At 38.2% G+C, this 15,674-nt stretch overlaps 2 protein-coding genes across 5 annotated transcripts in view; both read left to right on the forward strand.

Moving 5' to 3' along the window:
• The window catches only part of LOC131061007 (uncharacterized), a 133,065-nt gene that overhangs the window by 37,370 nt on the left and 80,021 nt on the right, over positions 1-15,674 (forward strand). The gene's annotated exons all lie outside the window — the stretch shown is intronic.
• On the forward strand, positions 11,578-12,584 carry LOC131061008 (uncharacterized). The gene is made up of 2 exons (XM_059210914.1): positions 11,578-11,914; positions 12,017-12,584. Exons 1-2 carry the CDS (start codon positions 11,785-11,787, stop codon positions 12,337-12,339), a joined length of 453 nt encoding a protein of 150 aa, XP_059066897.1. The 5' UTR covers positions 11,578-11,784; the 3' UTR covers positions 12,340-12,584.

The following is a 15,674-nucleotide window of genomic DNA, read 5'->3' on the forward strand; positions in this document are numbered from 1 at the left end:
TTTATTAAATTAAAACAATAAAGCAAATATTATAATGTTAACTTTGACTTTATTGTAATAATTTGAATAATCTAAACCACTTTGTGGAAAGCATTGCCAAGGCATCGAAAACTGAAACTAATCATGCCAAGAAGTTGATGTTGAAGAATGATGTTGGGTGCACAATGAGCACTGGCTAAAAATAGCATTGTTCTCCAAGCAATGTGGAGAATCAAATGGCCAAAAATGCTACAAAGAGTGTTGCTACGATCTTGAATACGAATTGAACATCAAACCATCACTGGATGTCAAGAAAACCCAAAACTGATCTCTCCAAGAACATTGGAGTCCCTTAACCATGACCAATTAGCCTATGTGAACTCAGGAATAGGCTAGTAGACACAACAACTGACTAGGCTTGAGAAGGGTACATTATAGTAGTCCTTACTCCCCAAAATTGATTGTCCCCAAGTAATTGCAAATTTGGATGCTTTAAAATCTGCTCTCTCCCAAGCAGCATCCTCAATTGGCAAGTTCTTCCACTTCGACAAATATTATCAGATGATCCTTTTGCAAGGAACACTCTTGAAAATTATTCACTGCCTTTGGAACTAACCAAGTTTGCCTTCCTCATGCAAAGGAGGCAACTTGGAAGAGGGAACTACATTGTGTCCAAGCCCCTTTCTGAGGTGAGAAATGTGGAAGACATTGTGCACCTTGCTATTTTCAGGTAGATCCAACCCATAAGCCACTTCTCCTATCCTCTTGGAGATCTCAAATGGACCTTAAAACTGTGGTTTTAACTTATCTGATCTACTCGTCTTGAGAGTGGACTGCCTGTAAGGCTGCAATCGCAAGTAAATACTGTCTCCAACCTCAAATGTATGCTCAGCATGGTGCTGGTTTGCATACAAATTCTGCTGATTTCGAACATGTTGGATATTGTCTTTAAAAGGTTTCATTGTATCTTAAGTCTGCTGCAATAAATATTTCGCCTTAGGCACCTTACTATCACCAAATAGCAAATCAATGAAGATAGGAGCTTCATACACATTAAGCGTTACGAAGGGAGACATCTTAGTGGACATGTGATAGGTGGAGTTGAAACAATACTCACCCAAATGCAACCACTTCACCCATGCCTTTTGCTGCCTTAAAACATAGTTACGTAGGTACCCTTCCACCCTTTTTTTGACAATTTCCGTTTGCTCATCTATTTGTGGGTGGTAACTATTGTGACCAATTCACACATGGTCCCATCACAAATGGGGACCCCCTCTTTTGCTTTGAGTCGTAGGCTTTGTTAGGTTAGTTTGTTAAGATTGATCCTTTTGAATGATTGAGTTTGAGACTGATAGCTCACCTAGTAACTTAAGAGTTGGCAATTCACATCCTTGATAAGAATCGAGTGCGGATTTTGCTTAGATATGATGATTGCCTTGGTCTGATTACCTTTCGTTTGATTAGAAGGGTGACTTAGGACATTTTGTTACTCTCTTCCATTGCCTGGAATACCTCTTTAGGACGATTCATTCCCTTTGATGGTCAAGATCAGGAAATTAGGAGGTTTTAATCTTCAATCAGATTTCATTTCCTTGGAAGCCTAGTAGTGCGATTTGACATTCTTGAGTGATCTCCTTTGTTCAACAACACAAGGCATTTACATCTTTGGACGAAGGATACTGACAACATTACCCTTGGCGGATCGTCCCTGGCAATGACCGATTGCATCTCTTGACAAGGCGGCAATGTCAAAGAGCGACTTAAGAAATGAAGGCGTCCCTAGGCAATGTCAAAGAGTGACATAAGGATATCAATCCGTCCTTGGGCAATGTCAATGTGCGACATAAGGATATCAATCTGTTCTTGGGCAAGGACAAAGTGCAACATAAGGATTTAAGACCCCCCCTTGGCAAAGACGAGACATGTTTTAATGTTACATCCATGAAATGTAACTTGAATCAACATGGTTTGCAAAGGATCCACCACAATCAATGAGCGCCCCTTTGATTGGACCCACCACGATGCAAGATACATGTTTGATTTAAACTTTGAATTTGAAATTCAAGTCGGCTTTGCAAGTTTAACTGCAAAACATTAAATGATAGTTGCAAGTCAGCTAAATGAAGGGATGCAATGCTTCTCCAAACAACTATAAATGTGTTTGATCATTTCATTTTATCAAACACAAAATCGATATTGCATCCATCAACTTTCAGCGATTTTTCAATTTGAAGAGCAAAGGTGATTGGAGGTGGTGAATTTGATCATTATCCACAGCAAATAAGCCTCTTCACAGCGAATCTATCTCTGATTCTCCAATGTCAGCTCTTCTAATCTTGATAAGATATTGTCACATCTGCCATTGCAGATCATAGCGAATTACCTCATAGGGAAGGCGATCTTGACATAAGAACACAGCGAATGCACTAATTCAAATAGCGAATTTGAAAGAGATTATCGGATCTACATCAAAACTTGACAGGATCTAGTGATCAACCAAGGGCGTATTCATTTGAAAGGCAGACAATTTTGTCAAAAAGAACAAACAAATTGATATATCAGTTTGTTTTGAAATACATCGCAGGTCTGAAATAAGCTTATTTGATCATTTTTACAGAAAATCAGACTTTGTTTAATGCTGGTCTAGCTTCTTGTTTATCATTTTATGCGATCTTGTTCATCGGATGTCCTCTCCATTACATTTTAATTTTTAATCATCTTAGAGCATTTACAAGGTGCAATTCATTAGCATAGATGATCATATTCAAATAAGAATCAGATTTGCAAGTTAGGGTTTTTACTTAGACATCTAGGGTCTTCAGCAATATTGAAAGATTTGATGCATCGTCATTCTAGGGTAGAGATGCTTAGCCTAGGTGACTGATTTCTATTTGTGAGCAATAATAACATGTCCTAAGACTAACTAAAATGACTTTCACATGTAGAACATGGCAGGAGCACGACAAGCCCTCATCAAGGAGGACTCAAATGGAGATATGATGGAGTCCAAGATCACATCGTTTTGGGGCAATGTAGGAGATACCAACCTTGGCCAAATCAACATGAAGAAATTCCAAGGATTGGTATACGGTATACACCACCAAGCCTTCTGGGTACTCCAAGATGATGATCGAGAGTGGCATAGTGAAAGCAGCAGGTTTCCCTCCAGCAATGCAGTGCAAAGAATTGATCGTTGAGTGTGCTAAACGCTATGATACAAATAAGAGGATGATAGTGGCACTTGATGGTTGAGAGCTCGCCTACCTTTCAGAAGAAGCTATTAGTGAAGCCTTCCATATACCTAAATTCAACAACATGATCTACAAGAGCAAGGAAGCAGCATGGGTTGTTTATGATGATGATCCCAGCAAATGCCTAGAGATAATTAACAAGTACTAGCTATTGAAGAGTAGGCCTAGATTAGCTAAGATGCCCACTAAGCTGCACAAGATCGACTTCAGGGAAGAATTCGGTGATTTGATCACATTGCTCAACCAAGTTATGGGAACTCCCCATGCTTATCAGTTCGAGAGTTGGATGTTCTACTTCTTGGAGATCATACCAAAAGAAAGAATCAACTGGGCAAGGATTATTAGTAACAACTTTGATATACAACTCAAAAGGCTTGAGCGTACTAAAACATTCTACATGAGTTCATACGTCATATATTCACTTGCCAGAGCCCATGAATATGTAGGATTAACTTATAGAGGTCCAGTTGGCACAAGAGCTGGAGAATTGAGAGCATGTGAATCATACACACAGTTGCATTACCATAGAAAGACTCATTACAGAAGAGTCAATGATGCCTTCACTATGCACATCACAAAGACTTTGCAAGGTGGCATTCATCAAAGACTAACCCCACAGGCGAAAGAGCTAGTAGAGAAGTTTGGTGCTTGGTTCATCCAGCCCCCCAAATTCATCTACATAAGAGTACAAGGAAGCTCTTGCTTGCCTTACATGCTACCGAGATATCCTACCAACAAGTTAATATTGCTTGAGTTGATGACCCAGTTGATGCCATACAACAAATTATAGAAGAATAGACACAAGTCAAGGACTCCATTTCCCATTTCAGTTGGACAATCATTGGAAGTGTGCCCATCCTTGCAAGCGACAAAGAAGGTGGATGAAGAATTGAAGTTTCTCCTTCTAATCCCGTACTTTAGCTTCTATCCCTATGGCAGCATCAGAAGATCAAGTGGAAGAAGACACAAGCATAAGTTACAGTTAGAAGATCATTTCATGAATGCTAAGGACGATCTAAACATAAGGTAAAGGATGTATTCGAGGCTACCTATTGACATCGTCAAAGTATGCAAGGTCTTCAACATTCCCGATCAAGCACAAGACAGTGGAAGGTGTCTCTTACCAGTATGCAAGGTCTTCAACATTCCCGATCAAGCACAAGACAGTGGAAGGTGTCTCTTACTAGTATATGAGCAAGAGAAAGACAAAAGTGAAAATCAATTGGATTGAGGTAGAGTGCACTGACTTGAGGGATTTAACGAAGCCATTCCTATCATACACAAGGCAATGGGTAGATGCATAAACCCATATGTTGAAGAACCAAGGCACTCAGCTAACATTTGAATTGATGGGAGAAGTAGAGTCTTCTGATGATGAGACAAAAAGCGAAAGCCAAAGTGGAAGTGCAACTCAATCAGCTCATTCCAAAGGATCCAAGAGGAAAGAAATCAACAAAAAAGAGCCTCCAAAGAAGAAGTATAAGTCAGGTTTAGGACATCGCCCTTCTACTAGTACTTCTTTCGTGCATGAAGTAGAAATGAATCAAGTAGTTATCTAGGAAGATCACCCACCAAGAGAAGGCATTGATCATGGGATGCATGAGTCCATGGAATCCACAATCCAGAACAACAAGATAGACAAGGGAAAGCAACCATTGACTTAAGACAAGGTAGTCCCACCTAAGCTAGTCAATGACAAGGTAGGCACATGTAAACATTGAAGATGAAGAACAAGAAGTTACATCTCCACCCCGAGAAGATCAACAATTGAATGAAGTGCAAGTCGGAGAAGAGAGATCGGCTATCCCTGCATGGTTTAGAGAAAGGTTAACAAGGAAGGTGATAGTAGAGGGAGATGATCCCGTTTATCTAGGCAACTACTTAGATAGAAATAAAGTAATAGAGAAGAAAGCAACCAAGATGTCAAAGATGACAAGAGATGGTGAAGGATCTAGAATAATTCAGATTGCCATTCCAAGAGTAGACAAGCTTGAGGATGAGATCACAACAGAGGACTATGGCTTGGAGATCATTGATTTAGGTCCTCCCACCATTGACCGGGCATTAGAAGATATGAATGACACGGTAAAGATAGTTCATGACATGCTAAAGCTAGAAGTAGAAAAGAATAAGAAGCTAGAGAAGGAAAATAGTATATTGAGAAGTCAACTCCAGCAACTCAAGCTACCACTGAGGCAGCATGATCCTTTGGCTACGCCTCCACCATTACCTCCTCTAGATGCGGTTGATGATTTTGAAAAGATGAATGCCTTGACACAACTGATGGATACATGGATAAATAAGACTTACAAAAAGGCAAAGGCATTCATAAGAGAGTTGGTGAAAATATTTGATAGAGCTATGGGCATTCTTGAAAGGACTCAAGCACTCATGACAACATATGATACTTTTGTTTACACTATAGATTTCACTAAACCCATATTGCAAGTAATGAAGAAAACACCAAAGCGAACTTTGATGAGCGAAGGAATATTAAAAGATGGGCAATCACTTGATCTCCAACAGTGGTGTAATTTGCTTTATATGAGGAGACTCATATTTGAAGATATTAGTGGTGGATGCACTCAAGTTGATCAAGCAATTAATTTGATACATGACAAGATCTTGGAAGTAGCTGAGATCATTCTTAAGGAAAAGACAAATGGAGGAATTGATATCGTTGCCGAGGAGCTAACTAAGAGAGTGAAGACTATCTTCTTTGGAACCCATGAATCACCTTCCAAGAGGCAATTGGACGATATCCACTCATTCACCGTACTTGCCAGCAAGACAAGATTTTGGGCTAGAATGGGAGACAACCTTTGTCTCAAGCTTGGACGAGGTCAGTTACTTGGAAGAACAATTGAACAACTTGCCTGCAGTTCCAATAACTGAGATTGAATCAATGATGTCCAGATTCATTGAATTTGCCAAAAGAGAAAAGGACAAGGACAACGAGATTCTAGAAGAAAATTTGTTATGATCCTATGTGGCATCAATTTTTCCTATTGGAGGATTTTTCCTCGTATTTTGTGCCAAATGGATGTCACATTCCCATTGGTTGATATTTAATATTTTGCAATAATTCGGTATTTTGGTTGTTAAAAACCCTAATTAGGGTTTAGGTGGCAAAATCTGGGCCCTCGATTCTAGTCTAATCTTGGCCATTCATTATAATTGAGAGCTCTATATAAGCTCAACTCATTTCATTTGTAAAGGATTGGTTAGAAGAGTTTTGAAGAATTGTCGCTTGATGTTGCCGAAATTAATAAAATCATTGAAGTGTTGGTGACTTATTGAGTTTTGGAGCATTTGCTTGTTTCTTCATCCTTTTATGAGAGAAGTTAAAATTTGAAAAGACAAAAAAAAATTAGAATAGAATTTGCTTTTAAGTATTTTAGATGAGTAAAAGATGTATGTGCCTGATTGATAGTGAAGCTCGTTGTTCAACCTACTAATGCTCCATCGATGGTGAAGTATCTTGTGTAGTCAACTGTACCCATTTCAGCCAAAGCTTAACTTCATTTACTATTTCATCATTGATATGCTTCACCTTGAAGGTATCTATGCTTGTGATAGTGATTTGAAAATCACCAAGCTATCCCTAGATGATTGCACTAGCATTGTGGAGATGTTTACAACATGTCAAAGCAAAGCTTAGTTGGGCTCACTTGAAATTGTCCATTATCTTTAATTCCTAGCATTAGCGTAACATTCCTAAACCCTACTCCTTTTTTCGTTATTTTTATCCAAGATTAGTAGTAGTAGAAGAGAGCGATATTGCAACATCATTCCATTGAGCTTGAATTGAATTTAAAAGAACAACTACGTAAATCCCCTTGTAGGTACAACAAATCACATCATAACATTGAAGCTATTTAACAAGTCAAGACCTGACATTTAGAACCTTGGAGTTGTCTCAAGTGATCCTTCTTGCTAATCTTCAGCATTTGAGAAGTCTTTGTTCAAGAGAGGATAGAGTATTCAATACTTTATTTAGTGCTCGATTGTGCATAAAAACACCATCAATAGTAACTAGTGCTAGGAGTAAGCTTGGTCCCACTCATTTTGAACAAATTCTACCAAAATAAGCTCAAGAACTTATTGTCCTTATCACTAACAATGTTTTTAGGCATCCCATGCAATTTGAATACCTCCCCAAAGATCAAATATGCCACCTGTACCATTGTAAACATTGCTGAAATGGCATACAAGTGAGTAAATTTGGTCAACTAGTTAACCACCACATATATGCAATCCTTCCCTTGCACCTTGGGAAGCCCCATAATAAAATCCATAGAGATGCTTTCCCATTTTGATGTGGAATGGGTAAGGGCTGCAACAAACCAGTAGGATAAGTATGCTCATTTTTATTCAGTTGACATGTAGGACACTCGCGAACATGCTTAAGGACTTCATTTTTAAGCCTTTCCAGGAAAATCTATCACACATCTTACTTGCAAGTCTTATAGTAATCAGGGTGGCCAGCCATATGTGCATCATGAAATGTCTTCAATATCTTCAACTTAAGTCCTGACCCAAGAATCAACAAGATCCTCTCCTTATAAAATATGAGTTCATCTCTTACCTTACCCTTGTCAACATGCAAAGAGCCATCCAAAATACTATTGGCAAGTGTGTTTTTGGCATACTTTGCTAGAATTTGATTCTACTGCAATCTCTATCAATGAACACAAATGTGGCCTCCTTGACAATGCATCAGCTACTACATTCTTCTTCCCCTTGATATATTGGAGGTTAAGGAATAGAGGTCAAAGAGTATTGGTTTAGTGGAAGTAGAGAAACAGGAATCGCCCAAAATCTCCGAGTTTGGGCGATTCTTGAGCCGAGTGATGGTCGCCGGGTTTGACAGGCTCAGACTCGGATTCAGCCGAGTTTAGACCCAAAACTCGCCCAAAATTGCCCAACCCCAAAATTGCTGAGTTTGGCCGAGTCCCCATGCCTAGACTCAGCCAGCGTAAAGCAAATAAAGTGACCAAAAAAAACATGAATTAAAAAGTTTTTATATGATTTTTTTTCTGGTTATATTTTGCTATGCCCCTAAAAGTGAACTTCATTTCATTCATTTGGCAAAATAGGAGGAGAAAAATGAGTTAGGAGGAGAAAAATGAGTTGTGAGGAGAAACGAGGATTCATCGAAGAAAAACCAGCAAGGAGGAAGCTCAAGATTTCATCTATTCATCACTTTGGGGCTGCATTATACTTTGATTTGGTGCATCAAGAGTTGGAAAGGAAGAGTTTGCAGCTCATTTCAAGCTTGTTGTAAGAGGTAAGATTGATTTTCGAGTTTTTTTTGTTTCTTGTAAGCAAAAATTTCATTTTCTATTCATTTCATTTGAAATTTTTACATTTTCTTCCAAAATCTAATGTATGTAGGGTTTGTAAATTTCTTAAAAAAAACAAGGGTTTGAAATTTTGATCAAACCCTACATTTCTTTTTAAAAAAGTTTACAAACCCTACCTTAGTTTTTTTTGAAAAAAATGTACAATGAATGCACAAATTCTCAAATATTTTTTTTTTGTATTTGTAATAATGTCTTATTGCAGCAACCTTGACTCTCTTATTTGCCTCAATTTTCACAAAACTATCATACAATGTCTGGTTCTGGACCCCCACTTAGAAAGGACCCCGCTTGGAAATTTCATGAATATTTTCCTAGGCAAAAAAAATGGTAGACAAAGTGTAAATTTTGCAAAACAATATTCCATGAAGGCATATATAGATTGAAATACCATATTGCTGGCGTACGTGGCCATGATGCCGACCCATGCCCTGGAGCAACTACTGAGGCTACACGTGAGTGCTATGTGGCAGTTGAAGCACTTGAACAAAAAAAGGAAATGGCAAAGAAGCAAAAGGATGATTTCACGGCCATTGGTTTAGGTTGTGTTGGAGGGCCTTCTTCCATGCCTTCATATCATCCCACTCACAGTGCTAGTGCTTTTGCTTCTGCTAGTGCTACTGCTCATGTTCCTAGCACTGCTAGTGTAAGTGGGAGTGTTAGCATTGGTCCTAGAATTTGTAAATCTAGGTTGGATTCCTTCTTTGAGCCTCGCACTACTCCTGGGTCCCAACAGTCGCTTGAGAGCATGGGTTGGAACAAGGAGGTCCATGATGCCGCTAAAATGGCAGTTGGCAGGTTTTGGGTCTACTACAGTGTTCCATTCTTTGCAGGCAGGTGAATATTTTTTGTTTGATTGTTTTAATTTTTATAGTTTGATTCTTTGTTTGATTTTTTGTCGTACAACTACATAGTACATACTTTACTTATGTCATTTAATTTATTTGTGACAGGTCTCCTTATTGGCAAGAAATGGTTGATGCCCTTACCATATGCGGGGCGAGGTTCAAAGCCCCTTCTGAATCTGATTTAAGGTGACCAATTATGACTGATTTAGTGCGTGATGTGAAGAGGGAATTAGAGGATCAACGCCACATATGGAGTAGGACAGGTTGCACCATCATGACTGATGGTTGGACGGATAGGAGAAATAGAACTCTCCTTAATTTTCTTGTTTCTTCCGCAGGTGATTGATTAATTTTAATTTCATTTAGTCATTAATTTTTTTTATTTTTTATTTAATGATTTATTGAATGATCATTGATCTTGCTTTATTTTTTATTTCAGGGGGCACTGTTTTCATCAAGTCCATTGATGCCTCCACACACTGCAAAAATGCCACATTCCTATGTGAGAAAATAGAGGAGGTGATCCATGAGGCGTGAGGAGAACGTGGTGCAGGTAGTCACCGACAATGCATCAAATTATGTTGCTGCAGGTAAAATTCTGATTGAGAGGCACCCATCTATAGTTTGGACTCCATGTGTTGCCCATTGCATTGACCTCATGTTGGAGGATATTGGAAAACTCCCATGGGTTAAGAGATGTGTAGAAAGGGAAAAAAATATTTGCAAATTTATATATAATCATTCATGGGTGTTAGCTCTTATGAGGCAATACACAGAGCACAGGGAGTTATCTCATCTTGGAATCACCAGATTTGGCACTAACTTCATTACATTACAGTCCATGCTTTGCTGTAAGGCGGCCTTGAGATGTATGATTGTTGGTGAGGAGTGGTCTTCCTCATCCTACGCTGCTACAACTGCAGGTATAGATATGGCAGACTGCATTTTTGATGAGGGAGGCTTTTGGACCCCTTGTGATGAGATTGTGAAGGTAAATTTTTTATAAATTCTACAATTAAGTTTCTATTTTATAATTTGTTCATCATTTTCTCTTATTTGCTCATTTTTATAAATTACACAATATTTGCAATTTTGCAGTTTGTTAAGCCCTTGGTAGTTCTCTTGCGAGTTGCGGATGGGGAAAAGCTTGCAATGGGCTACATATTCAGTGAGGGCATGGATAGGGCCAAGGAGGCCATCAAATCCGTCTATGGAGGAGATGAGAGTTTTTGAAGATATTGTAGCTATGGTCAGATTACTGAGATCTATTTGTATATATATATGTGAACATATGCCTTGCATATATTCACATATATATATACAAACTGAAGCACAAACCATACCGATGTAAGACTTGGATTAATATCTTCACATCTAAGATGAACTTGAGACATATATGAATCAATATCAAATGTTAAGTGCTGGAGATGCGATTGAATTATAGTTCGATCCATGTTTGTATTGTTAACATACTAATAGTTAGTTAGTACTTACTAACTAATCAGATTCATATGATTCGGGCTAGTGATTACTAACTAACCATTAAGACATACCGTTTGATATTGAAGAGACACAAACGACCATGGATTGGTTCTACAATTCATATATAGCCTCATTCGATGGAAGAATGCAATCATTGAAATTGATAAATGACTTGTATTCTTCAGCAGAGATAATCCCAGCGACTCATATATTCACAAGATATAGTTTGACATTATATATTCATTTGATATTGCAGATTGATAACAATATCCAAGGCATTCTATATCGCAGATCGACATCATATTAAGGGCAGTTTATACTGCAGATTGAATATATATTTTCAAGTGCTGGGCATTCACTATTAGTGAATTAATCATCATATCAGACATTACTGTATACTTACTTGGGCGAGGTCTATCGGTGATCAAGGTGGACTTGAGCAATATTATATATCAGGCACTGCTTCATATCAGTCAAAGTACAGATAAGTAACTGATTCTATACTAGTTGCAAATCGTCTACTGCATTCTTTGATATTAGATTCTAAAGACATCTCTACATACCTGTGATTTGTCTTTCTCTACTTGAGTCTAAAGAAGTTAAAGAACTGAATTTAAAGATACTTACCTGCAAATAGAAGGCTGAATTTGATTTAGTTTACATCTATCTATATCTATAATAAGTTCATTTTGCATTAACAAGAGCAGGTATCGTCCCATTTGGGATATCATTGATAGGAGATGGCATAATCAGCTTCACAGACCCATCCATGCAGCAGCATATTATCTAAATCCAGCATTCCATTTCAGCCCTAATTTCAAGGCGGATGAGGAGGTTCTTAGTGGTCTGTACTCAGTCATGGAGAAGATGGCAGCTGCTGGTTGTACTCAGACCGAACTTATTGGAGAGATACAATTGTTTTCAAATGCTCAAGGGGGGAACTTCTCTCGTACTATCTGCAAAGAAAGTAGGACAACTATGATGCCAAGTAAAAATACATTCTAAGGCATAATTTTAATTTTATTACATATTGTTAAATGAGAGTCGAGAGTGAGACTGATTTTTTTTATTTTTCTTATTTCAAATTCAGATAATTGGTGGAGCTTTTTTGGCCCAAAAACACCAAATATTCAGAAGTTGGCCATTCGCATTTTGAGCCAACCATGCAGCGCATTTGATTGTGAGCGCAATTGGAGTATGTTTGAGCACATACACTCCAAGAGGCGCAATAGATTATCTGTGGAGAAGATGAACGATCTTGTCTTTGCTCACTACAACCTCCACCTCAAAATGAGAAGGAATGCATTGGCTGACATCACCCCTATCATTCTAGATGAGGTTGATCCTGAAGCCGAGTGGGCCTCTGAGACAGAACCTGTCTTTAGTGAGGACGACATTGATTGGGTCGACTAGGTAGATGCAGAGGCTGAGGCTGTAGCCATGGCAGAGGAGGAGCGTAGAACACAAGCAGAGACAATAGAGTCAGAGGTAGACAGTGACACATAGATTTCTGATGTTGGTGAGGTGGCATGGTGTCACGGGGAGAGGCTATGGCTGTTGAATCATCCAAGACCTACCTTAGACGCCTTCGCAAGGGGCCAGGGCTGGGGCTGGGGGATGCAGGCTCCTCTAAGCCATAGGCTTGTAGTTGTTTTTACTTTTGGTATTTGTATGAAACATTTGATTATATGATGACATGAATTTTTTATTCCATGAGTTTTGTAATATTGTATACATTTGACAATATTTATGTATCTATGTTTGTTATTTCCTTCAGCTACAATTTGCATTTATGCTTATGTGATTGATGTATACTTGTGTATGTAATCAAATTAGCTTCTATTTGATTATGTTATTGTGTCTTTAAGGTGTATTTAATAAAGAGTGCATGAAACAAGTTTTAAATCTTTAAAAATCTCTAAATTTCTTGAGTTTTTCACTTTGTCGAGTCCATCCGAGTCTGAGCCGAGTTTTGACTTTGAGTCCCGAGTTTCGAGACAATTTAGCCTTGCCAAGTCCGAGTCCCGTTTCTTTGAGTGGAAGCACTTATTGCTAGATGATGCTACATGGGAGGATGAATGTATTTTGCAACATTGAAATCTTAAATTGCTTGAGGACAAGCAATTTTGGGAAGGGAGGTTTGTAATGTCTCCTTCCATGGAGTAGACGAAAGTGTCCCTTTTAGCCTATTTAATTCCTGTAGGCTAATTTCAAGCACTGTTATGGAATGATATAATTAATTAAATAAAGTTGTCCAATAAAATAATTTTTCGAATGACATTTTAATTAATTTGAAATGGTGACTTAATTGATTTGAAAGAACAACTATTGTAAAGTCACTTTTTTAAAGTGCTTTATTGATTTATTCAAAGGCAGGAATTGAAAAAGTACCTTCCAGAATGTTCTTTGAGGAAAACATAAAAGGTGAATTGAAAACTCATTTGCATATGCTTGATTCTATTTTCATTGTGGAAACTTGAAGCTTTTAGTGAGAGAAAACCCTAGGATGAAAACCCTAAGGGAATTGGTTTTGGTGATGAGACATCTACCCTAGCTGATTTGCAGGTGGAATCACATAGGTTTCACATAGGCACCAAACAATTGAAGATTAAATAATTTATTGGAGGTTTGCAAGCTAATGATAAATTATTAATTCTCTCCGAATTTATAGGTGAAAGGTGTATTAGAGGTTTTATCCATAAGGAAAAATCAGTTAATAAGAATGAAACATATATATATATTATTGTTTTCTTGTTGGGAATGAGTATTTTTTCCAAAGTGGGACGTGAGACTTCTTTTTTTGCTGGACGCTAACATTAACTGCTATTAATTGCTAGGAGTTTCAACTTTGGGGCAGATTTGTGGCATTTGAGGGTGTTTTGGCTAGTCGCCATTCTTCACGGATGTGTTGTGAGGATTGTAGGGTGCCTAGTAGCAAAATTAGAGTGATCAAATCATTTAGTGAGCATGTCCTATTGTTGGCATAGGAAATGGGAGTTGCTAACAAGATGAAAGGGGTGATATTGGGGTTTGGAATGATCTAGTGCCTAGAGGGTGGAGTGACTTGTTGATAACTACACATTGGAGGTTGACACATGAATTCCAATGAGGACACGAAAACAAAATGTCATTTTTGTACTTTGTTTCTTAGGCGAGCAAATTGTAATGTTCAACTTCTTAATTTTTGGACATATAGCATGTATGGCAACTGTTTGATGTAATATTTCCATTAAACTAATGATTGTTGAATGAGTTTTTGTGCCAATATTTTGTTCTAAACTTTCCAATTAAACCTTCAAAGTAGTAGCAAACAAAATTCCCTCATATTTCAGTGCATGCAAAATGTTAGACCAAACATTTGTGTAGCATCTTTATAAAAAATGTACAAATTTTGGAAAGGAAATTGGGACAGTATATTATAAGATGTGTATTCTTCCACCACAACATTTTGCCAAACTTGTTGGTTTACAACTTCCTGGAAGTTGGGAGGCTCTACCTATATGATGCTACTCAATGCCATGTAGTTGGGAAGCTTCTTTGGAGGCCTACTGTCCTTGAATGTACTCCTGGGAACTTTGACATTCTCTTGAGCATCCCTCAATGCGTGTGTGAACCATTGAGGTCTAACAGAAGTAAAAGGGGTTAAAGTCTATTTGAATATTGTTGTTCTAATTGGAAACCGTTGGTATCTTCGGAGACAAAGACTCAACCTTTGGAGCTTCCTGCTCCTCAACCTCTATTATTGGAATGAGCTCATGGGACTTTTTGGATGGAAGGTCTTCCTCAAAAATTACAACCCTACTGAATACTACCTTCCTTTTGCTTTGGAATATGGACCTTGTAGGCCTTTGAAATCTCACTATAACCCACTTACATACCTTGGTGGAAGTTTTCAACTTGGTCCTCTTCTTTCTAGGTTAATGAATGTAAACTAGACAACTTTACATTGCCCACTTTGGATATAGATTGCTATGTTACATGCTTTTTCCTATAGAAACATCAGTAAATCCTGGTCATGAATCATGGCCTTAGCAGCCCATATAATGGATTAATTTTCCACTTTGCAACCTGTTGTGACGTATTCACACATCGCCCCATTGCAAATGGGGACCCCTGCTTTTTTGCTTTCTAGGGTTTGTTTTCTAGGTCTTTTAGGGTTTTGTCTATTAGCCTTTGCAGGATGAGTGTTGTCGAGGGGATCGTTGGATTACAGGCTTTGCTTGAGCCAAGGTGAGTCCACAGGACCCCAGAATTAGGGTTTCTTTGAGAGTCTTCCTTAGGGCCTGGTTTTGCTCTTGTTGCTAATTGTGTCTTGCTTTGTGAGTGGGTATCATTCTTAAAGGTCCGAGCTAGGTCAAGTTGGTGAGTGATGAAGTCTGAAATGTCATCCTGATCTTCAAATGCCTTGAAATTTGGCTAAGTCTGGAATGTCCTGATCCTGAAATTTGACTAAGTCTGGAAAACTGAAGAATCCTCCAAAAACTAGATTTTGCAATATAACTCCTGGAGGTCCGAAACCACTCTCAAACATCCTGAAAGTATATATGGAATATAACTTAAAGTATTCACTTATGCTTAAATGTTATATTGCATAAAATGATCCTGACGGAGAGTCCAAAATGTCAAATTTCGCTCCTGACCCTTCCAAAGGGTCCAAAGCGAATTTCGCTCCTGACCCTTCCAAAGGGTCCAGAGCGATTTTCTCCATAAGACATTCTACTTTGATCAAAACCTAGAGCTAACGCATT

This window comes from Cryptomeria japonica, chromosome 9 (assembly GCF_030272615.1).
Source record: "Cryptomeria japonica chromosome 9, Sugi_1.0, whole genome shotgun sequence".
Classification (NCBI taxonomy): Eukaryota; Viridiplantae; Streptophyta; class Pinopsida; order Cupressales; family Cupressaceae; genus Cryptomeria; species Cryptomeria japonica.

Excerpts from the sequence above, each read along its gene's own strand:
- LOC131061008 (XM_059210914.1), top strand. The coding sequence starts at position 11,785 with ATGGAGAAGATGGCAGCTGCTGGTTGTACTCAGACCGAACTTATTGGA. Across the intron at positions 11,915-12,016 it reads TAGGACAACTATGATGCCAA|ATAATTGGTGGAGCTTTTTT; the intron begins GTAAAAATACAT and ends TTTCAAATTCAG.